The following is a 24,711-nucleotide window of genomic DNA, read 5'->3' on the forward strand; positions in this document are numbered from 1 at the left end:
TTTAAAGACCTGTGAAGTGCTCGGGTGCGGCTGTGTGTGTGCCGGGAAGCTGTCTCATCCCGGGCTGCCACACACGACGGGGGGGGCTGAAGCCCTTTGAGTCCAATGGGTGTTGCGCGCCTGCTGCCCGCAAACCTGCATCAAAACCTCTGCAACTTCCCAACGTGCAACATGCCACCTTAGACTGCAATACGATCGCCCTCGCACTGCCAGCAAACCTGCATCAAAACCTCTACAACTTCCCAATGTGCACCATGCCATCTTAGGCTACAATGGGATCACCCTTGCACTGCCCGCAAACCTGCATCAAAACCTCTACAACTTCTCATCGTGCAACATGCCACCAGAGGCTTGAATGGGATCACCCTTGCACTGCCAGCAAACCTACATCAAAACCTCTACAACCTTCCAACGTGCAACATGCCACCAGAGGCTTGAATGGGATCACCCTCGCACTGCCAGCAAACCTACATCAAAACCTCTGCAACTTCCCAACGTGCAACATGCCATCAGAGACTTGAATGGGATCACCCTCGCACTACTAACAAACATGCATCAAATCCTCTGCAACTTCCCAACGTGCAACATACCACCTTAGGCTACAATGCGATCGCCCTCGCACTGCCAGCAAACCTGCATCAAAACCTCTACAACTTCTCACCGTGCAACATGCCACCAGAGGCTTGAATGGGATCACCCTCGCACTATAAATTAACAACAAGAGAGGGAGGGAATTATTTGGAGCCACTCTTAGTCCCCCAGGGCTGGTATAAATAAACAATGGAAGAGTGTGTCCATCAGGTATGAACAAGTGCTGAAAGATATAAAAAACGTGAATCACTATGTTTTAAAAGAACCCTCACTCACCAACCTAGTTGGTGACATGCTTCATCATTGGGTTCCCACCGGAGAGACCGAATGTCTCCCCGGTGTGCTGCGACGCCTGAAGTACAGCGGAGCTGTTTTTTTTGTGTGTGAATGCAGTGCAAATGGTGACAGTGTAGGTTAAAATATGTCACAGTTTGAACCAATAAGTAATTTTAATAGTGGTAAACCGGACACAATTAAAAACAATGTGGTGGACGTTAGAACTCTGGTGATAATTGGGCCAGCTACGTTCTAAATCTGGTGGAAAGTGATCAAAGTGGTCGACATGTTTCAGCTTCTGGCGTTATTACATGAAGCATTCTTCAGGACCTAGTGTAAGGCCACCACGGCGGTATACGCTCGCTAAGGCGTACCCTGACCTGTGGGGTCTAGAACCGCTAGAGACTTACGGTCAAAATAAGGTAACCCTTCAGGAATTCTGAGAGCTTTAGTTGTGATGTTCGAATCAACTTCACTACATGAGGCCGGGTGGGTGGCGGGACCTATAGTCACACTTACTCCAAGGTCACCAGCCCTCTGCAAACCTACTCAGCCCTCCTGCTGGTGACCTTGGAGTAAGTGTGACAGGTCAGGGTACGCCTTAGCGAGCATATACCGCCGTGGTGGCCTTACACTAGGTCCTGAAGAATGCTTCATGTAATAACGCCAGAAGCTGAAACATGTCGACCACTTTGATCACTTTCCACCAGATTTAGAACGTAGCTGGCCCAATTATCCCCAGAGTTCTAACGTCCACCACATTGTTTTTAATTGTGTCCGGTTTACCACTATTAAAATTACTTATTGGTTCAAACTGTGACATATTTTAACCTACACTATCACCATTTGCACTGCATTCACACACAAAAAAAACAGCTCCGCTGTACTTCAGGCGTCGCAGCACACCGGGGAGACATTCGGTCTCTCCGGTGGGAACCCAATGATGAAGCATGTCACCAACTAGGTTGGTGAGTGAGGGTTCTTTTAAAAAATTATATCACCCTCGCACTGCTAGCAAACCTGCATCAAAATCTCTGCAACCCCCTAGTGTGCAACATGCCACCTTAGGCTACAATGGGATCACCCTTGCACTGCCAGTAAACCTGCATCAAATCCTCCGCAACCTCGAAACGTGCAACATGCCACCTTAGGCTAGAATGGGATCACCCCAGAACTGCCAGCATACCTGCATCCAAACCTCTACAACCTCTCAACGTGCAACATGCAACCTTAGGCTACAATGGGATCACCTTCCACTGCCCGCAAACCTGCATCAAAAACTCTTCAACCTCCCAACGTGCAACATGCCACCAGAGGCTTGAATGGGATCACCCTCGCACTGCCGGCAAACCTGCATCAAAATCTCTGCAACCCCCCAGTGTGCAACATGCCACCTTAGGCTACAATGGGATCACCCTTGCACTGCCAGTAAACCTGCATCAAATCCTCCGCAACCTCGAAACGTGCAACATGCCACCTTAGGCTAGAATGGGATCACCCCTGAACTGCCAGCATACCTGCATCCAAACCTCTACAACCTCTCAACGTGCAACATGCAACCTTAGGCTACAATGGGATCACCTTCCACTGCCCGCAAACCTGCATCAAAAACTCTTCAACCTTCCAACGTGCAACATGCCACCAGAGTCTTGAATGGGATCACCCTCGCACTGCCAGCAAACCTGCATCAAATCCTCTTAACTTCCAAACGTGCAACATGCCACCTTAGGCTACAATGGGATCACCCTCGCACTGCCAATAAACCTGCATCAAAACCTCTACAACTTCCAAACGTGCAACATGCCACCTTAGGCTACAATGGGATCACCCTCGCACTGCCCGCAAACCTGCATCAAAACCTCTGCAACTTCTCAATGTGCAACATGCCACCAGAGGCTTGAATGGGATCACCCTTCCAGTGCCATCCAACCTGCATCAAACCTCTGCAACTAACGAATATGTAACATGCGACCTTAGGCTACAATGGGATCATCCTTGCACTGCCAGCAAACCTGCATCAAATCCTCTACAACCTCCCAATGTGCAACATGCCACCTTAGGCTACAATAGGATCACCCTTGCACAGCCGGCAAACCTGCATAATAACCTCTACAACTTCTCACCGTGCATTATGCCACCTTAAGCTACAATGGGATCACTCTTGCACTGCCGGCAACCCTACATCAAAACCTTTACAACCTCCCAACGTGCAACATGCCACCAGAGGCTTGAATGGGATCACCCTTGCACTGCCCGCAAACCTGCATCAAAACCTCTGCAACATCCCAATGTGCAACATGCCACCTAGGCTACAATGGAATCAGCCTTGCACTGCCAGCAAACCTGAATCAAAACCTCTACAACCTCCCAATGTGCAACATGCTACCTTAGGCTACAATAGGAACACCCTCACACTGCCAGCAACCCTAGATCAAAACATGTATAACCTCCCAACGTGCAACATGCCATCTTAGGCTAGAATGGGATCACCCTCACACTTCCAGCACACCTGCATCAAAACCTCTGCAACTTCCCAATGTGCAACATGCCACCTAAGGCTATAATAGGAACACCCTCACACTGCCAGCAACCCTACATCAAAACATTTACAACCTCCCAACGTGCAACATGCCACCTTAGGCTAGAATGGGATCACCCTCACACTTCCAGCAAACCTGCATCAAAACCTCTGCAACTTCCCAATGTGCAACATGCCGCCTTAGGCTACAATAGGAACACCCTCCTGTGATAGTACTCTGCAAGTTTGGAGATGGTGAGCAGTTTTAATGGTACTGTATTAGGTGCAGATGCCAATGTATTTACGTGACTGAGTGAAATCTTGTAGATTTCACTCAGCCACTTTTAAGAGGCGTTCCTGCGACGGAACGCCCCCCATTCGCAGGAACGCCTACTTCTGGCGCAGGGCTTTACAACGTGACGCATCTCCCAGATTCATCACGTTGTAAATACCCCGCAGCATGGCTCTGGTTTTGCGCCGCTGCTGCGTCACAAAAGTGACGCAACGGCGGCGTAAAAGAGGCGCAAAGGGCTTGTAAATCTGCCCCTAGGTGCGTACTGCACTAGAATATTGTGGCATATTATCAAGCACTGCGTTAAAATTATCGCCGCTTTAGCGGCAGAAAACTGCTGCTAAAGCGGCGATAATTTTAACGCCGTTTCTTGATAATATGCCCCATTGTCTCCAAACACTTAGCGCCTTTAGAGTTAATAGTAGAAAACAGAGTTAATAATAGAATATCTACATACAATTAGTTGTGTTTTCCACGCAGAGCTCTGTTAACGGACATCCTTGCATAGGGTTGGTGATGCATGTCAAAATAGTTAGAACCATGACATTGTGAATATGTGTGTATAACAAAACGATTACGTTCCTTTATTTGCCAATACTAGTGGTGTTCACAAACATCTTGGGAGCATACGGGGAAAACAGTGCATCTTTTTCAGACCCACTTTCAATGTCCTTGTTCAGGACGAAAGATTCTGTGAGGACTCTTGATAGGGTTGAGCAATCAGTTATAAACCATAACTAACTATGAAATGTCAAAAGTAGAGACAGTGGGGTCGCAACTCTATCAAACCTGCCACAACAAATGAATGTGGGCCCGATTCACAGAACTAACTTAAGACAAAATCCTAAACTTACTACCATTTTGGTATTCACAGAAGGCATTTAGGAGTCCTAAAGTTAGGAGTCCTAACTTTACTACTACTTAATTGAGAAAAATCCTAATTTTAAGACTTTCGGTATTCAGAGAAGGCATTTAGGAGTCCTAAAGTTAGGAGTCTTAACTTTACTACTACTAAACTAAGAAAAATCCTAATTTTAAGACTTTCGGTATTCACAGAAGGCATTTAGGAGTCCTAAAGTTAGGACTCCTAACTTCTGTGAATACCGAAATGAGTAAGTGCCTTCTGTGAATACCAAAATGAGTAAGTGCCTTCTGTGAATACCAAAATGGTAGTAAGTTTAGGATTTTGTCTTAAGTTAGTTCTGTGAATCGGGCCCAATATGTTCAGGTCGGGGAAATGTGTCATTCAATCAATCTCAGGTTGCTAGCTGAGAGTGAATGGAAGCAGAGCTTCTGTTCACAGAGATGGCTGAATTTGTGTTTTTTATAAATCATGTATATGTTTAGGATTTGCATCATAGATTAATTATGCACCAATTATCTGGATTTCTTTTCTAAGGTTCGTCCTAATGAAGTATATTAGAAGAGACACTAAGCTGAGGCTGTTTGTTTTCCAATAATAAAAGTGTGTCCCCTCACTAGCCTTAAGGTGCTGGTTCAAACAGCGACTCTTTGTTCTCACCAGGCAACATCAATGTGCTGACTTGCATGGAGGATGGGCTCTGGTCCTTCCCCGAAGCCCTCTGTGAGCTGAGGTGTCCAGCGCCACCCATGGTACCGAATGCGATTCTTCAGACAGGCCGTTGTCGTGCTGACGGGCATAAAGTGGGAGCCTTCTGCAAATATAAATGCTTACTGGGGTATTATGTTCCAGACCCTTTGAAGAAGACAAGAAAGTAAGTAAAATGGAACGTCAAAGTGATTTCACAGACAGATATTATGGTTAAGAGATGGGCATCTCTTGTCTTCTCCATGGGTTCTTTTCCTAAAATATGTGGTTTTGCAGCACTTCCATCTAGCACCTGTGAACACAACCCGCTCTCTGTACTACAGAAAGGGTTACATTAATGGCATTGGCATTATGGTAGTTTTCTCTAGACATATGATACATTTGGTACAGGGCTGGTGTGGCACTCACCGAAGTTGGGCAGAGATTCAGATCAGGTCAATGTGGACCTAAATTTTCACCTTGACGAGCAAGAAGTGAAACACAGTAGAATCGATATCTGCATGTGGAATAGGATACTTGTGGTAATGTTTACAAATGTTGAATACCTCTAAGATACAAGTATCTAAACAATGAGATTGCTATGGTAGCACCTTGTGAAATGTGATGTCCCCATTGTGTGATTCATTCCATTCCCAGTAAGATCAATTTGTGATTAACGAGATACATTGATACAGCTTGCCTATAGGTTCAACATCCTTTTATATTAGTTCATTTCAATGAGTGTTTCTCCTGAAGGGGTTGCTTAGAGTTAGGAGGATGGGGGATATCTACCAAAAATTGGCACATATGCTGTCTACCCTATTTAGAGTTTGTAGCTGGGCAAATAACCCATATGAACTATTTATCTAGCCAGATAAAACCTGACTTCCTTAGGTTCAGACTTTATCATGTGCAATAAATTGCACCAGTCCTGAGTTTTTGGGGAATAACATGAGGATTTTGGTGTGCCAAAATATTCAAGTCACTGTAAGTACCATGGGGCATATATACAAGCTGGCAATAAAAAATTATCGCCGCTTTTGTGGCCGTTTTCGGCCGAAAAGCGGCGATAATTTTATCGCCTAATTAGCAAGGCCACGCTAACACGTGAAACCTTGCTTTAGCGTGGGGATTCCTAACGCCCAGCTTTGCATCTCTAATGAGATGCAAAGTGGGCGTTCCTGACCTAACATGACAGGAGAAATGTCGCTAAGCGGCATTTCTCCTATCATCAAGCCCCACGCTATGAAGCATAGCGGCAGGAAAAGAAGCGATAACCCCTGTTATCACTACTTCCCTTACGCCTGCTTCAGGACTGACTTAGCCATGATATCCTATGGAAGGTGGATATATGGCTAAGTTTGTGAGTCCCTATCAGCAAGCTAACGCCACACTACGTGAGATTATCGCAGGGTTTCCAGCGATAATCTCACGTTAGGCAGTTAGCGTGAGGATTTTTATCGCTGAGGAGATAGGCGTTGCTAATAGCACGCTATCTCAGCGATAAAAATCCACGTTACCCGGCGATAGTTATCCTCACGCTAAGAGCGCTGAGCGATAATTATCGCCGGGTGTTGCTGATATGCCCCCATATTTTCTTTTCATCTATAAAATTTCAGCAGGTTTGACATGCAAAATTTTGCAAATGGTGCAGACTTCATAGCACCTGGTAATTACTAGGTGATTTAAACTTCCACAACTTGGAGTTCCGATCACTATGCAAGCCGGCGCTTGTGCAGGGGTTGGAACTCTCTGGCCCACTCATAACCATGGCAAATCTCCAGATATTATCAGGTCCACATAATAGCATTTACCTATGTTGGGAACTTCTAATTAGAGGTATGAGGAATTTGTGTAATTCGCTTTCACGTAAATGTACTAAATTTCATACACAAAATTATGTGTAATTACACATAAGGCAAAGCCAGCATTTAACACTATATTTTAGCTCGAAATGTGTCCTCGTGTCCGTTTTAGACAAGAGAACCCATTTTGGGTACAAAAATAAAAAGCTTGAAAAAAAGGTGCCCTGAGGTGCAGAGATGAGCCTTTTTTAAATTTGAGTCATTACAGCGCTAATAATTATGAGACATGACGTTATGACGTCATTTTGGGAATTTTGCTTAACAAGGGTTATGAGAACTTACCAAAATTCCGTATATTATAATGGCGTAATTTACATTTTGCCTTGGCTTACTCCTAATCAGAGGGACCTGCTTCATAGAGAGATGTCTCTCATACCTTTCATGGAGTACCTCAGAATAGAACCTCTCACAACCACATAGAGTACTTCAGAGAGAAACACTTTTGACATCTGCCACAGAGTATTCCAGAGGTAGACTTCTTTTTTAGTTGACATACAGTACTCTAGAGAAAAATCAATTCAGTAGCAGTTGCAGACTACTACCTAGAGTCTCACTAAGATCAGGCACAGAGAACTCAGAAGAGACATCGCTTTAAGGACTGGCATAGAGTACTCCAGACTTATCTAATCATTCCCATATAGAGAGAGAGAGACCTCTTGGATACCCAAAATGCAATTCAGAAAAGAGAGGACTTCCTGATATCTGTCATGGAATACGTTTAAGAGAGACCTTTAAATAGCTATTATAGCATCATAGAGAAACACTTCTTCACATAGTTTGTAAAGGTTTGTGTAATGGACAAAACTCACTTTAAAGCACAACTGCATAGAAAATAAGATGATCTTATTAGACAAAATATTTACCTAGCCAGCAGCAATAGGTACTTACATCTTTTATTTGTTGTCTTTATTGTCTCTACTAAAGAAAGGCCTTTAAGACTCAGTGCATGGAAGATGGAAGTTGGCAGGAAGGTTCCTGTGTCCCCATCACCTGTAGCCCACCACCTGCTAAATTCCATGGCCTGTACCAATGTACCAATGAGTTCCGCTTCAAAAGTGAATGCAGGATCAAGTGTGAGGACAGCAAATCCGTAAGTATCTCCTCCTATATTTAAACGAGTGTGACATAGCGGAGGCAGAAGTGGGGAGAGCAGGGAAGACTACAGTTCCTCCCATCCCTTCATCATGAGGGGTAATGCTTGTTGAGTTCATCAACTCTCTTTGGAAAAGGGTTGTACGTGAGGTTATTTGAAGTACTCATTCAAACTGTAGGTTCTCTTTTCAGATGGGTCACCTCTAGGATTATGTGACAAGCTAATTCTTTGTGGGCATTCAGTCTCTGTCTGATGGGGGTTCTTCTGTGGGTCAAAGTGAGTTCAATCCCTGTGCTTAGTCATTATTTCCTCTCCCTGGATGTTTCTCTATGGGTGCCGGTGATATGGGGTTCTCAGCTTATTCAGTCATATTGTGACTGGAGTGATCTCTTCTATGGGTCTGAGGAGACTCAACCTCCATGTTCATATATTTTCATTTCTGATTTCTGTCTCTAAAGAATGAGCTAAAGACAGGACCCCTCCATGGGCTAGATTAGAACTTAGTCTGAAAGTGCATTCATTCTTGTTTTGTCGCCATGGCTTAAATATAGTTTAGTCTCCGTATCCATCCAGTCCTGTCTTAGCTTTGGTTTAATCACTTTTATATGTTAAAGGAAGTACACTGTTCCACATTATGATTTCCTGCCTGCAGTTTGGAAGCATCACCTCAAGAATGAGATGGTGTTTTCTGTACCTTGGCAATTCTCATTCATTCCTGTCTTAACCGGGAGTGGATACTCTATTTTTCAGAGAGTAGGTCAGTATCCATATTCGATCATTTCTTGGGGATTAATCTATGATTATTTGAGAATTCTCCATACTCACTCATTTGTGTCCTCTCTGTGAAGGGGAAATGGTCACAAACAATGGGTTAGAAGCAGTTCAGTCTCTTTGTTCATTTATTCTTTGTCCCTTTGGGCCACTTGATGGATCAATGGCAAGTTTGTTTCCATGTGTATTAATTTCTCTGTTGCTGCCCTGAATTTAAATAGATCTCTACATCGATTTGGAGCAGGTCAGTTCCCTTGCTTACGCCTGCTTGTCTTGTCTTTATGGAGGAAAAGGGGTACCTTTATACTTTGCATAAGAGATCAATCTGTAAACACCTTGAACTGCCTGCTTTTCTCAAGATTCATCACTGCCCAAAAGTTGTTTTATGTCTGTTTATTTAAAGATGGCTTGATGCCTAGTCCATTCTCCCTCTCTCATTCCCTCATGTTTTGTATCTCAATTATGGCTTCAATATTGGGATAAAAGCTGACAGTGAGCTGTTGTATAGAGTATCTTGGCAACCCAGGAAGACCAGTCCTGCTATGTCTTCAATTTACTCTGAATCCTTTTTTCAGGGACCACACAACAATGTAATCCAGTGCAGGAAAGATGGCACATGGAGTGGCAGCTTCCAGCTGTGCCCGACCATGATTGGTGAATGTGATCCTCCCAACGGGCTAAACAGCAACCTAAGGATGCACTGCTCAGAAGGATTTGAAATTGGTAAGGTTCACAGCCTTCCTCTGAAATCACTAAATGATTGTATTTAACTCTCTGCATAGGATCAGTACTGTTCTTTTACGCAGTGGCCCTACAAGGCTGCATTCTATAAGAAGTAACAGATTGCCTACTAATCAAATAACCTGTTTTGAAATCTAGTGCTGTTGAAATATGTAAGATTATAAATGCTCATAGGCAGTGAGTAAGAAGTTAAATAACAAAAATATAGGTAATTCACAATCCTGTCCTCCCAGAATCCAAGGGCCACAAGAAAAATGTGATAGCTGTTAGCCAGTTCCAAGATATTTCCCACTTTGCATCACCTGGTAAACTGAGCTGGAAACACCGAGACATGTGAAACTGTGAGGCACCAATATAACATATATAAACCTAACTGCAAAAACTCCAAATCCCCCATTCTTCAAACAAACCCTTTTGTTTTTTCCTTAATTTTGTTCTGATGCATAATCTAGAACTTCATCGCACCTGATACTTACTGGGTGCTGTAAACTTACAAAACTTGGAGTTCCGATCACTGCACAAACAAGAGTTTTTGCAGGGTTTGGAACTCTCTGGCCCACTCATAACCATAGCCAGAGTCCAGATATTATCAGGTCCCAAAAATAGCATCTAACTCTCTGGGGCACTCATAATTAGAGGTGTGAGGAATTTTTTGTAATTCGCTTTCACGTAAATATACTGAATTTTGAACGTGAAATTACATGTCATTACACACAAAGCCAGCACTTAACACTATATTTTAGCTTGAAATGTGTCCTCATATCCGTTTCAGACAATAGAACCCATTGTGGGCAAAAATAAATACATTGCTTGAAAAACAAAGTGCACTGAGCTGCAGCCATGAGCGTTTTTTTTTATTCGTGTTGTTTAGTGGCTGATAATTATGAGACGTAATGGTGTAATCTGGGTAATTTTGCGTAACAAAAGTAATGAGAAATGACCAAAATTCCACAAATTATGTCAACATTATTTAAATTTTGTCTGGGCGAAACACAGCAATAGGAAAACGTACTGAGCTGCCTTATAAATCCATACCAGACATAAACAGAAAGTGCTGTGCTATACTGCTCTGGCCGTTGTGGAATCAATTGAATATTTCAGAGCATGTAAACATTGTAGTGATTTACCGAAGAAGGTTGATTTTTTAGTGATTGTGATTTGAGTGCATCTGGGTGATTGTGAAGCCTGTATATAAATGAGCGCAGACTTATTAGAAGTAAAGAGGGTATTCCGCGATTTCTTTCATGTTTGTCTGTACAATTTAAAACCTATTTTGCGTCATATCTTCAAAAAAGCAAGTGCTAGGCACTTTGGTTTTCATCATTATTTCTAATTTCAAGTTCTACTTTCCAATAATAGGGACATCTTTCCTTGCTGTGGAAATGACTGAAAAGTGCGCTAGTTCAGTTACATCACATGCCTTCCATTTTCTCAGATTACGCCTTATATTGGTAACGTACCAATACTCAAAGGAAGTTGCAATCATTATTAAATGGATAAAATATATGATGCAGCACAATCACATTTGTGTATCTTGAAGATATATATTCGAGATACAAGGATTTCAACGTCAACAAAAAACGATGTACAGTAAACACAGCTATATTTTCATCAGAGCTGGATTTTTGCACAATTCTCTGCCTTGGCTTTCTGAAAAAATGCTTTTGACTTCAAAAGCTGCAGAAAGCTGCAGCAAGACCACTGGGGAAGTAAACAAATTTGTCCACATCGCTCTTGTCAAACCACAATGGTTGCTCATCAAGGCTAGGGTTACCTTCAAGACAACTACTGTGATCCATAATACAAATCCCACCTAAGTCATCAAATTCTGTAAGGAAAGATTCAAACATTACTCTCTGACTGCTCCCAAGAGTGTGGTAGCTAGTTTGGAGTGCTTAGCGGTCGCAAATGTATCTTTCCTTGCACTCCATACTGGGCTGGATGATAATTGTTACTAGAAGTGGAAAAGTTACATTGGAATTGCTTTGCTTTATTGGCTCATTGAGGTAGCAGTGGTTGGGAAATCAGGACATGAGCTTTGTAGACGATTTATGGAGTTGGTACTAAATGCAGTATACCAGATTTATTACCAAAATCATTAAGTAAGAATGGACTGTCAGAGCTATTTACCTTAAAAGTAAATATATCATTTGTTGCATAGCAAAAAGATTTTAAAGTTAAATTTAGACACTTGGAAGAAAAAAACAGAAGGCCCTTACTCTAACTACTCCAAAAATCTGACCCCAAAAACATATGTGACAAGGTGATGCTTTCTTCGACCCTAGATAACCATTTAGCCAATCTTATCTAGAGCTCTCAGTGTTTTCTATGGCAGGAACAGTAATGCCAATTCTCTATTTGGTAAACACAAGGAGATGATGGATGGAGCTCTGAAACTTTTCAGACACTCACCCCCAGTCACAGATCTGGGTTGAATCCATCATCATTCTTTAGCTCACTTTGCCATCCCAGTTCAGACCCAGCCATATGCAAATCAATCTTGACCCGGAACAGTCTGACCTGAACTGCCAAGCCAGATCTTTCCTGGACCGGAAACAAGCATCCTTGGACCGGATTCGAGGTAGCACCCCTCATAAGCCAGGATAGCTTGAAACCAGTGGCAAAGAGAGCAGGGGGCCCCTGTCTGGGCATATCCTGCCATCTTAGGGCAAACAAAGCAAATACATGCCCAGAAGTGGGTCCCTTGCTCACTTAGCCCCTGGATTCAAGCTAGCCTGACTGATGAGGGGTGTTACCCCGAAACCAGTCCCAGGAGATACGTCAATATAGTGCATATGATATATCGTTTGCCCAAAATATATCCTCCATTCCATTAATCTAACCACTACATCACAAGGAAAGTATAGTTGGTATAGCTAGATGTGGAGTTAGAGTTATACATACTCTGACGAGGTAGTGAATGAAATAATTTGCACTTCAATGTTAATGACCTTGTTATTGTGTCATACAACCATTATGGTTGATGAACTAAGAAGACAGGAACCAAAGCAGTCCTGGGTCTCACATTATCCAATGACGGAATACATCCAAGTCCATTGGAAAGAAGTCTCCAAGTTCTTTAAAGTCTGGGGTTGTCAAACTGGAAAATAGGGATGCACAACGATTGTATGGTTCCAACAGACATTGTTCGCAGTGCAGAGCCGGTGCACAACGTAGTCCACTTTGCAGACGTTGGGCCTGATTTAGAAATTGGTGTATAGGATATTCTGTCACAAATGGGGCCTGTGACACTTGTAATAATGGGGAAGGGATGTCTGTCATGTTTGTGGCGGAGTATCTATCCACCAAACTCTAAATCAGGGCTATTGACACTGATGCTGCTGAGCAATTTCTCTCTTTGTGAATACGGGAATCTAGTGAGAGCCACAGTGCATGTGCACTCTGAATTTATGGCCAGTTCTTCTGGGGGTACTCACATTGTGCATGTGGGTTGAACACTCTAAAGCAGCTAGGCAACTACTCAGTGTGGTGGGGGACAGCACTGGCAGGAGGAAGCTGGTGCAGTGGCTCCGATTCCCTGAGATTGCACTATTACATATCGTAAGTTTTCACTCTGATGCACTCATGTGTGCAGTATTTTTCAGCAGTGCAGGTGATTGGATGATGTCATCATTCAAAGATGGCATCCAACGCTGACCTTTGAGTTTGAAGAGGACTCAATTTTACAGCTGTCCAGTCTCTGCCGCGGCTCATACAGGGTCTCAATGTCAGGGTCCATCTCCACAGTGCTTTATGTTGGCTGAACTTTACAGTGGGCTGTCTTGTCACTGGGCTGGTCAGTTCACAGAGCAGACAGGCAGTCAGAAGCAGCCTCTTCCGGTCAAGAGGGATCGGAGAGTTCAGGGAAATATGGCAGTACGCCATGTCCAGGATTGTCATTTCTGACCAGGCATTATAGAGGCTTCCCAAGCATGTTTAAAGGGACTCAAAAGTCTACTACTGTAAAGAAATGTGGAGTTAGGAAGTGATTGCAACTGTATTATTTTAAATTCAAGGAGCCGGATCATGACAGACCTCATTTATACTCTCCTGGGCAAACTGGGCAGGGGTTTCCTGGTGAATAGTTTGTGTATGCAGCTACACTACCTGAGTAATTCGAGGTAGAGAAAAAATGCTCCTTATTCAGTGAAGGCAACTGCTTTGTTTCATTGTAGGAGAATGGGCACAAAGGGGGTTTCATACTCAGGAATGACATGTCCAGTCTTCCTTGTGTTGAGAAGGAGCTAGTTGAACACACTACATAGCTCTGTAAAATAATTCAGAGAAGACATCCCCCAGGCATACCTTCAAGGGGGGATCAGGTCTTGATGACCTGGGATTCCTGGAATTCAGTGAGGTAGCAGAAAGGTATCACCACCTCCCTTAGATGTGTCACACAGTGCTGCAACCACAATCTGTCGCCAACCATGTCATCGCCATACAAACAGCTAGGTGGGGGAACACACATTCAGCCTTAGCCTGGACACTCCAGGGTACACATCATAAATTGACAACGTGTCTGATTTCTGGGAGTCAAATCCCTCAGGGTCTACGCAGGGTGAATCACACATGGAAAAATGCAAAGACAGTAATATACTCACAGTTTACAACTGTGGTCTTACGGTTACCGTCACACCCAAGTCATAAGAGAGTCCAAAAAACATCTATTGGTGGCACCTCCTTTTCAGTACTCCAACTTTGGATGAACGTTTAAAGCTCTGCACTGAGTACAAGCACGACTTTTGTTTTTAACAGCAGCACTAGGAAAACGAAACTAACACTTTGATTCCCAACAGGGCCCAAAATCTATATTTCTTTTAAAAAATAGAACCCTCTTCAGTCTATCCGAGGAATGTTTATGCTACCCGACTCACATTAAAGCCCTTCTATAGGCAGGAGTTGGCAGTTCTTACTTTCTAAATAGTTATAAATACATGATGCACAATCGTGACACTCACACGGAAATGTCAGTCCTTAAGTCATCACTAGACATAGCGCAAAGGTTGCAGATGGGAGAAGGACTTGAAGTGTCAAGCACTGGTCCTTGAGGACTGGAGCCATGCCAGCTTTCCAGATGGGAGAACCTTACGTGCAATGATTCTCATTGCGATTCATCGTCATAGACAGTGGTGATGGGAATGAAGCCTTGGCCGACCAGAGTCAGACACCCCTCAATAGTCACAACAAGGTTTGAGCTTGATGGGCTTTGAAGCACGTGGAGGACAAGGTCGGGCACTTCGACCAATGAATGTTCGCCTTCTTTGTTAGTCTTCCTGGTCCTTGAGCAAAGCTTTTAAAGGGCAATGAGTTCAGAGCCAGTTCCGAGAAAGACAGATGGGAGATTTGAACCTTGGCACATTGCATCCTGTTTGGATATCATGATGATAAGTAGAGTTTGTTTTGCAATCATAAATCATTCATTCGCACATACTGTTTTACAAAGGGGGGAGGGCAAAGGTTAAGGCTACACCCATGTTTTTGACGTAATAGGTTGGTATCAGCACAAGGCTTCTGTCGGAAATGCCCCAGGGGGACTGGCCAGAGTCCTTTGGAGATGTAAAAAGCAGGAAGAAGCAAAATGAAGTAGACAGAAGAAATGTATTTCACATTAGCGGGACTGAAATACCACACCGCCATTCACCCTCCAAGGAATAAGACTCATGAAATTTCAAGGTCTGGGTCAAATCTATGTTTTACGCGAACTATTGTGTTTTTCATAAAACTGTAATGGTGATTGCCAATTAAACACTTTAGCTGAATCTTGACAACATTATTGTTCTTCCACAATCGAACTGTGGTCTCAGAAAAACTTCTGAAATGGCATTTGCTAGTTAATATGTCTCTCGATCAATAAAGATGATTATAAAGTCAACGATAGTATAGACATTTATTGTGCTTTTTCCGTTTAATTCATATACATTTTGAAGAAGAACTCGTATTTCGGACTTTCACTGGCTTACTTTCAGGACAGTACCAGAGAAAAGAGACTTGATTAAATCAAGAGATTACATTTCGATTCCTGTTTGCAAAGAGATAGAGACCCACGTTTTGTGATAAATAATATCCCCCAGCCGCAGTTTTCTCTGACAGCTTTCTGCAGGAGATGCCTGGAGAAATTTATCTGGGAAAGAGGCCTGGGAAAGATGCAAGACTTGTGGAATTTGGTGCTTTTAACTCCGATTCCACTTGTCATGCCTTATTTCAAAGTAAAATAATCGGATTCCAGGGTATTTACCATAAGTGGTAAATTCCTCTCTCCGGGGTAATGAAATTCACTGAGTCTGATAAATACCTCATCCCTATCTGGCCCACATGCAGTCGAATATTCTCCCGGGTCCTGTTATATAGAAGAAGTGGGTTTTGGATAATTGCTTTGACTACATGCACCTGCAATAGATGTGCAGTAGCTCTGCAAAGTTGGATCTCTGGGGGTGTGCATCTATTGAGGGTAAGGGAATTGCCGCAGATGCAGCCATTCACATTTCACGAATATGAGAACTGACCCTGGTCTCCTTGTTGGATGCGAGTGCATTTTACATCACACAGTCTGTTACAAATGGGCAATACCGAACACTAGCACTGATAGACAGGGGCATTAAACCCCAAGATGCAGGGTGTAAGAGGGATTTTTCTTCTCACCAGGAACGAAATTCTGGGGTATTGAACTGCTAAGATGCAGGGTACACTAAGACTTTTTCTCTAAAAGGCATTTTCTTAAAAATAGATGTGTAGGACCTGCTCACCTCATAAACGTTACGCTATGATATTCACCACACACGAATGATATGCTAGGGCAGTCCATTTCACAAAGACTCTTCTAAAGAATATTGCGACCTTAGGAATCGCACACCTGGGAATTCCAAGACTTTTAAAAACCTCTGGGGCAGATTTACAAGAAAGTGACGCATCTGTATAGTTGCGTCACTTTCCCTGCGCCACCTTGAGAAATGCTTGCGCCACCATGGATGCGGCGTATATACAATACGGCGCCTCATAGTGCAAGGATTGACAGATGCATCAGAAATTCTGACGCATCTGTTGGCACAAAAGTCACGCATTGCTCGAGTCATGTCGCAAGCACGACGCAACTCCAGCAATGCATGGAGATGCCCATCCTCACTGTGCTGCGTCATTCCTGCTTGGAACAGGTGTAAGGTTTTGACATAGTGGCGCCCTAGAAGTGGCGCAGTAAAATCTTGTAAATTTCACTGCGCCACTTCTACGAGGGTTTTTGCGTATGAACGTCCACCCTGCATACATTATACCTGACGCAGGCATAATGTGACGCAGGGCTTTACAACGTGACGCATCTCTCCAGACAGGTCATGTTGTATATGGGCCACATTTTTGCACTGCCGCTGCATCACAAAAAGTGACGCAACGGCGGCACAAACATTATGGAAAGGGCTTGTAAATCTGCCCCTCTGTTTTTAGTTGAGATCCCAGCAGGTAACTATCGCTAACAGATACATAGTGGATTTCCATCTCATTGACCTACCTTAGCAAGGCTTGTATCTTTTGACTCATAGTTGTGGTTTGTAATTGAGATAAAATGTGCTGTAAATCTCAGATTAGAATAATGTGCATTGTAAAGTTGTTGGTTCTCTATCTCGAGCAAGGCCACGGTGTTTGGTCGAAGTGCTTTGAGGAGGTGTTTTTGTACCAGTGGCACTGCATGTGCTTCACGTCACTCGTGTGAAGAGTAACAGTGGTCTGTTTCTTTTTTCCTCATATATTGTGAAGGAGCTGAGTGCACGCTCTCCTGTGTGGTTCCCAACAAGGATTCCGTGATGCTGCCTTTAAACATGACAGAACGAGACCTCCAGTACTGGATGGATCCTCCCAGAATCAAGGTCAGTTCTGGGCGGGGCCTATTTTAGTATGCCTGCATGCATGCAGACATAGTGACAGTTCATCTCACTGCACTGATTTAACCCACTGTTCCATTTGTTGCTAGTTAGTGACCCTTCCCCCATCAATGCCCAGTGAGAATGTTTCCTTAATTTGAGCTCTGGTTCCAGAACACGGTTGTTTAGCACTCACCGTCAGTTTCATGTCTCTCATCTGTGAGTGAGTGAGTGAGTGAGTGAGTGAGTGAGTGAGTGAAGTACGACAATCAGTAATGGGGTTGGGAATTGACCTCCTTAAGGTGGATCTTGGTTCTGGAACTCTACGAATTTATCGTGGAAAATGTATTTTTACTGAGCTTTACAAGCTACCCCTGCTGCCAGGATTCACCTCCAGGGTCTAATAGGACTTGGTCCAAAAAGCCATTAGTGCTTATGTAAGGATGCTATACATAAACAAACAGGGCTAAGAGTGATTTTCAAGCGTGTGGTCCTTCCGGAGTAGTACATGGAGCTACGAAATTGCAGACTTACCAGTAGCTGAGACTAATGAAGGCATTCCACACATTCTTTTCTGTTTCACCCAGATGTGTGTCCCGTAGCTCACTAAGAAAAATCACTTTTATTTAGCGATTTAAAAAAGAAATCCATTGAACAAAAGTGCTTGCATTTTTCCACATGTCATTGTAAAATTTTACAGCTATACACTAGAGAAATGCTGCGACCAAATCCAAAATAAAATGAATTTACAATATTTTTCCATGATTCCTGCAAAAGCAGTGAACGGCACAATCTCCATGTGTAATCTGGACAATGTGAATTCAATGTTGTATATGTGCACCCATGCAAGCTCATGGACGCTCGTGTTCAGATTAATGAATTCCTCTGTACATCTGATCCCCAGAGTTTTGATTTCTCATCTCTTACTCCACTATTTACAAAAGGGCCTGCTCTTCAAGCTCTTCCTTGATGAGGAAACCTAATACCGGCAAAAACCATGATGTCGGAATCCCACTGTAGAACACAGGTTCTAGAGGAAGGGACGAGTTGGGATGTGCTTGGGAGATATGCTTATCAGCCCATTGGTTGTGGAGTCATCGCCCGAGCGTGAAGAGGTTCTGCATTTCAGGCTGCAGCTTCTTTGTTCCAGGACCCAAGTCGTTGTCTCTGTCACCTTCTAGGACACAGTTACTAAACAGTCAGAATTATTTTTGCCTGTTCCACAGTTGAAAGCTTCTCTGACTACCGATGACACATTTTAGTCCCTGCTTTACCACAACCTAGTGAAAAGAGAGTTAGACGGGAGCAGCAAGTTAAGCCGGATGTCAAAGGAGCAAACGTTTATGTCCGAGTTTCATATTTCCCTGCTCTTCACTTTTAAGTAAGATTTTATATCTGTTTTCCTCTGATCAGCGCACATATATCGGAAGAAATTGATACAGAAAGTGTATCATTTTCACAACAGTCGAGATGAATGATCCTGTTGCGTCCCTTGGTGTTACTGGATCAGCTCATTGTCCATTTCAGGCGGGGGAGGGGCTCGCCTCCCGGCCTCATCCTCAAGACTCTGCCCCGCCCCCCACGTGCTGTGCTGCTTGTCAAATAGAGCGTAATAGAAAGCGTCCTTGAGAAAGAAGATATGGCCAGGTCAGGCCTTCTCGGTCTCCCTGGACATCTCACTTCCCCACATTCTCTGATCACGTTTCCAGCCTAGCTGGTGGAAGTCAGGTGGCAAACATCATATATTCTATACCAGGGCACAAGTCCTAAACAAAGAAGTGGGGGGATGCTGACGTCACAACAGGAAGTGACGCCACGAAAGGTGGCTTGCACCATCAGACTCATTGCCTCCCCTCGCTCACCCCTTAGATGCAATTGCATCAGAGAAGCCAGCGTGTGAGCAGCGTTCTGAATGAGCTCCGATCTCGCCCCAGAGAGGCCAAAGAGTGAATGTGTGACTCCATTCGGTCCAGTTATCAAGCTCCTGGTAAAATAAGTAGGGGACGCCGTCCACCCACGTGGTCCCCGACTCGAGCCCTGTTCTATACTATCTGTGTTACGGGAAGACCTTCTTAGCCGTCTCTCCTGAGCCTTCAGCCTAAAGATGTTGTATACATCAGCTTGAAATTAAATTGACCCTTGAGAGATTTAGGGGCCCTGTTTTTGCCATCCTGTTTTAGCAATCCAAGAGCCCCCCTATGTGCAGATTAACTGATAATTTGAGCAAAGCAAAAAAATATTTACAAAAGGTATTGACTAGTTGTCCAGTTACTTCCCTTTTTAGGTCTCGCCTAGCGACGCAGCGCGAAAGCGCTGTCGCTAGTGAGATCTATTGTTACTGACTTGCTTCGGAAGGGAGACAAGAGATGTGCACGTGCAGGCCGGACTGGAAATGTGGGAGAGGATGTGGTCCGTCGGCTTAAACTGACGACTTTGGTGCAGGAAACCAGGGTTCAAGCCTCGAGGCCGCGTCCATATCCTGTGATTCTGGGCAAATCACTTAATCTCCCCGTGCCTGAATATGTAATGTAATTCGGGTCGAGTTCGCGCTATATAAAAGATGCAAAATTAATAAAAAACTGTGAATGCGCCCCTGAACACGCATGTACAGACACGTAATGTGCACATCTCCAGTCCCCTACTCCGTAGGCGTGCACATCTCCTATCCCCGCGTGAACACAGTGCACCATGGCATGCTTTCTTTTTCCCCCTCCCCAGACGCATAGCATGCTACCTCACGGGAACTCACTGCGCGCAGCACACACGCTTGTTCTCTTTGGGGGCACGAAAGTCAGAACACACTTATACCCGATACCGGCTGCCAGCTTGTGACTCGAAGGGCGGGCTAGTCAGCTCCAGAGCTGCAGCTGCAAACCGAGCTGTGTAATCCCTGGAGGCAAGGCCCTAGCAGCCGGGCGACACACAATCATAGCAGGAAACAACTGTTACAACCCGGATGACACAGACGTATGGGCAGCGCTACAGGAAGTAGCCATAACATCGCCATATTAATGTGCTGAGACCCATGCTACTGACAACAATTACAGGCATGTAAATGTCACTCCACTCCCTTGCAAGTAGGATAAAAGCGGACTAAACAGAGGAGGACTACTGAGCCTTCCTTATACTCCCAACAGCGGATTAAAGACCAGAAGTGCAGGCAGAGGCCAAAGGAACTAAAGTGGGGTGAGGGACAAAAACAGGACACAGGCTGTTGAGCCCGCCACACTGACTATCCAGGAAAAGAAACACAGCGTAAACTGATTACTCATTGGGGGCGACAGTGTATAGAACAGTGCCTGTAGAACGCCAAGGGTCTTCTCAATCACTTAAATAAAGTATGCCAACCTTAGCAGAGAGGACAGACAGAAAAGAAACCAAGATGGCGACAGATTTGAAACCTGATAATAAATACCTGTGCTTTGGGTACGGGTAGTCTGACACTCACCTGGGGCTTGCAACTGGGCGTCGCGCTTTCTCCTCCCGGCCCAGGTGGGGCATCGGATTCCGCCCCACCCGCCACAACCACTAGGTCCCGGCGCCCCGCCAGCGTTAGTCCAGCTTCTTCTGTGGAGACTGCTGGTCACACTGGCATTTCCTACCCAGGGGAGGCGCAAGCAGCGGGGGGTGCTCAAGGGCAGATGATACGTGGTGACTGGAAAAGGTGTGAACTGGATTGGTGGGGGGGGTAGGCGCCACCGTCGCACAGCGCAGCCTTACGGGGGCGATACGGGCACCATGAGCGTCAAGGCCGCGCGAGAGAAACAATACTGGAGGGGAAGGCGCGCGCGAGAAACACTGAAGCGGTGGGGGAAGGGGTCTCTTGCAGCCGGACTCGGTGTACTGCCCAGAGGCAGGACCAGCGCGCGCTCTAACGGCGGCTGGAGCCTGCATGTTTCCCTTCAAAGCCAGAGAAAACCGGGAAGGAGGGGCCTTCCGATACCGGCAAAGGAATATTCAGATGGCTGTAGTTTCCTTAAGGAAACGATCCGAACACCACCATGACCCGCCTTCCCCGTTGCAGGTGTGGCAGAGAATACCAACCCCTTAAGCAAGGTTAAAGAAAACGCAGGGACTCTATTATTCGTGTCACAGAAAATGCTAGGATTCTCTCATTTTAACCATTCTGGTGTCGCAGAGAACAGTAATCTTCCTCATATGTGAGGCTCACAAACAGTGCATCATTTTGTCACGTATCACGGAAAATAGAATCAGCCCCCATAATATTACCCGCTGCCTTGGAACTGATAAGAAAATGATCATGACCTTTTAATAACAAGCATTTGCAATGCAATAGGTCTCGCATTTACGCGAGTTTGACCTATTGGCAATTTAAATGACAATGGCTTTTATTTATGTTTCAAAAACCAAAACATAAATAAAAGGCAATGTCATTTACAATAAAAATAGCTCAAACTCTCGCAAATGCGAGACCTATTGCATTGCAAATGCATGTTGTACTCTTCTTGGGTTTAAGCAGTGTAAGTTTTCTTAGACATACCACCATTCACCAGAGAACTGAAAGTTTTAACCAGTTTGTTATCGTAATGCATGTATTTTTACGAGTACACAGCGTAAAGGTGACAGTAGTCAGAGCAGCGGGGTAAATGCCACACCTGCTTCAGGAGTGGAGCCTGGGTAGGTGAATCCAGCGTTAGTCTTCAACCCGACGGGGCTGGTGCGGCAAATTCGTGTCGTACTCGGCAGGTGCGTCATTGACCCCGCTGCCCAGACTACCGTCACCCTTATGCCGAACCAATTTTTCCCAGTTTGCCGTCCTGATTTACCAAGCTTCCACTGGCAGGATGCTCCACTTTTGAAGTCGGAACCACACATCGGCTCGACCTTGACTGATTCCTGCTTGCGTTTCTCGCAATGCAGCTGTTAACTTGGATTTGATGCGATGCCCTACAACCATACTTGGACGTGTTGGCACACCTTGACACCTTGACAGACTTACCCTGGCCATAGGAACTTATTTCTACCTCTTGTGGAGTCTTTCCTAACAGCACTGACCAAATCCCTTGTATGCCAGTCCTGATGATGACCTGAAGTCAAAACGCCATCGACCATTCAGTGCACTTTTTGTGGTTTTCGTCGTTCCTTAAATCAGTGGATTGATTTTTACTAATATACTGTTTTATAACCGATTTTCCAAATCTTCTGTGTCGTTTTTCTATTGTTCTTCACATTATTTCATGTGTCACTTGCACCGATCACTTCTTGCATGAGCACGTATGTGCACACGATTGTTTGGGTCACACCCTCATACATTGTAAATAGTGCTGATATAACTACTGCTGTATATATAGTTTTCTAAACATAGACAGCTATATATATGTTTCATATAAATCTTGAGTGTCTTCCCTTCTTACCATGCAACAGTAATTTACATTTTTTACTTTGTAAATCTGCCTATTTCTATGTTACCTGTTGAGCCATTGTTAATTGCTATACTTGATCTACCCAGATCTCAGCTGGGTTTATGGGTTATCTCCTCTGGTCCTAATTGTTCAGATCACTGTGGGCATTGATAACACATATACAAACTCTCAACATGACATTATAAGCAGAACACTTCCAACTCTCTACAGGTATACCATGTAATTAGGTATCACCATGCTAATGACGGGCAAAATATATATCATACACAAAATTCAACACAACGCTATAGGTAGAACATCTCGCATACTTCTGGCACAGTGCAGCTATACCACATAGCTGGGTATTACCATGGTCACAAGAATCTCCTCCAGGACACAACATGCAGTAGCAATTAAGAGAACACTGAGAACTTGGTTTACATCAACCAAATCATGGACAAAATATGCGGTTAGCTGGCTATTATGGCACCCAACAGCAATGGATATTAAAAATGGCCTTAAGGACATATCCTTATTCGAGCAACTGAGCATGCCTACTGTCTGACATTGCCAGAGATACAACGCACTATATAAATATTGCAGAAAAGACAGAGGAGGAAGTTGCTTTATAGTTTGCAGTGGATATGGAAATCACTGTATCAAAAACAATACAATACAGTACACTCCCATATGATGCCTAAGAATTTCAACACAGCCCTTTTGTCCCACCTATCAAGCACCAAGGATATTCACCCACAACTCATAGAAGAGCACCCATGGAGATAGCATAGAAACATGACCATGCCATTCAAATCACTCTTGGCACGTTTTCACAATCTGAAACACATGCTGTTGTGTAATGAAAACCTCAGAACCATTTGGATCGTCACCCTTGGTCTACCGAAAGGGGAGGAATGATGCCATCCCATTGGCATATGTGTACTATACAAATGCCAAGAGCACAACATAATTGAGTGATACTCACCCTGCTCACCAATACACAAGTGCATGCAATACATTTATTTTATATATTCATCTTGGTAACTGTCATATCGTATTTTGAACATAATACCCCTGAGCATTTCCCGAAAACAAAAGTGCCTGCACTGTGGTGAAGCTGAAAGCACTCACAGAGAACTAAGCCTGTAAACCCTTTAAAAAAATTATTTAAAGCAAAATGTTGGTCACATTCATTGTTGATTTAGAATCTGATACTTTTGTATTCACTAGTAATTTCTCCATGGCTCATGCCTGTCACATCACGGTCACAGAACGTCGTGATTTTTACATTCTACATTTATTCATGTATAATCAGTCTATCTAAACTATTTGGTCCCTAGCTTTCTGTCTTTATTTCACCCAGCCATGAGCCTGTAAAGTGTCATATGACTGTTGGAGGACTGGTGAGTCACCTTATTAACCTCTTAGTAGGTGACCGCAAGACACACGGCTTGAATTGGGGATTTCACGATAGTGACAACCAATTCTCTCACCATAATCTTCCAAATATGATGTATTACCTCCAGCTTATGGTTTCTGTGGGCTCTTATCTTCATACTTACAAGTGCTCCCTTTTCAGGTCATGTCCTTGTTGTTTTGACAATTTCCTGCCTCACTGGTGAGTCCGGTTAATGATTCATATTTCTCCGATATCCAACTCTTAGTGACCATCAAGAATGAAATCAAGACTTAATAGTTTGCATAGGAACATCAGGGTTGTGCTCACATTTGCAGTTCTCCAGTATCTTACGCTTGTGTTTTGGCAGCACACCTCTACCAACTCGTTTCTTTTTTTTCCACTTTTT

The 24,711-nt window shown here is 44.0% G+C and overlaps 1 protein-coding gene across 1 annotated transcript in view; it reads left to right on the forward strand.

Annotated features, from left to right (window-relative positions):
• Positions 1–24,711, forward strand: part of PAPPA (pappalysin 1) — a 709,179-nt gene that overhangs the window by 635,224 nt on the left and 49,244 nt on the right. Inside the window, exons 16-19 of the mRNA XM_085612107.1 lie at positions 5,203–5,413; positions 8,016–8,181; positions 9,531–9,678; positions 17,440–17,549. Of these exons, the coding sequence (XP_085468233.1) occupies positions 5,203–5,413; positions 8,016–8,181; positions 9,531–9,678; positions 17,440–17,549 (635 nt within the window). The remainder of the gene's footprint in view (positions 1–5,202; positions 5,414–8,015; positions 8,182–9,530; positions 9,679–17,439; positions 17,550–24,711) is intronic.

This window comes from Triturus cristatus, chromosome 1_2 (assembly GCF_964204655.1).
Source record: "Triturus cristatus chromosome 1_2, aTriCri1.1, whole genome shotgun sequence".
NCBI classification, from domain to species: Eukaryota; Metazoa; Chordata; class Amphibia; order Caudata; family Salamandridae; genus Triturus; species Triturus cristatus.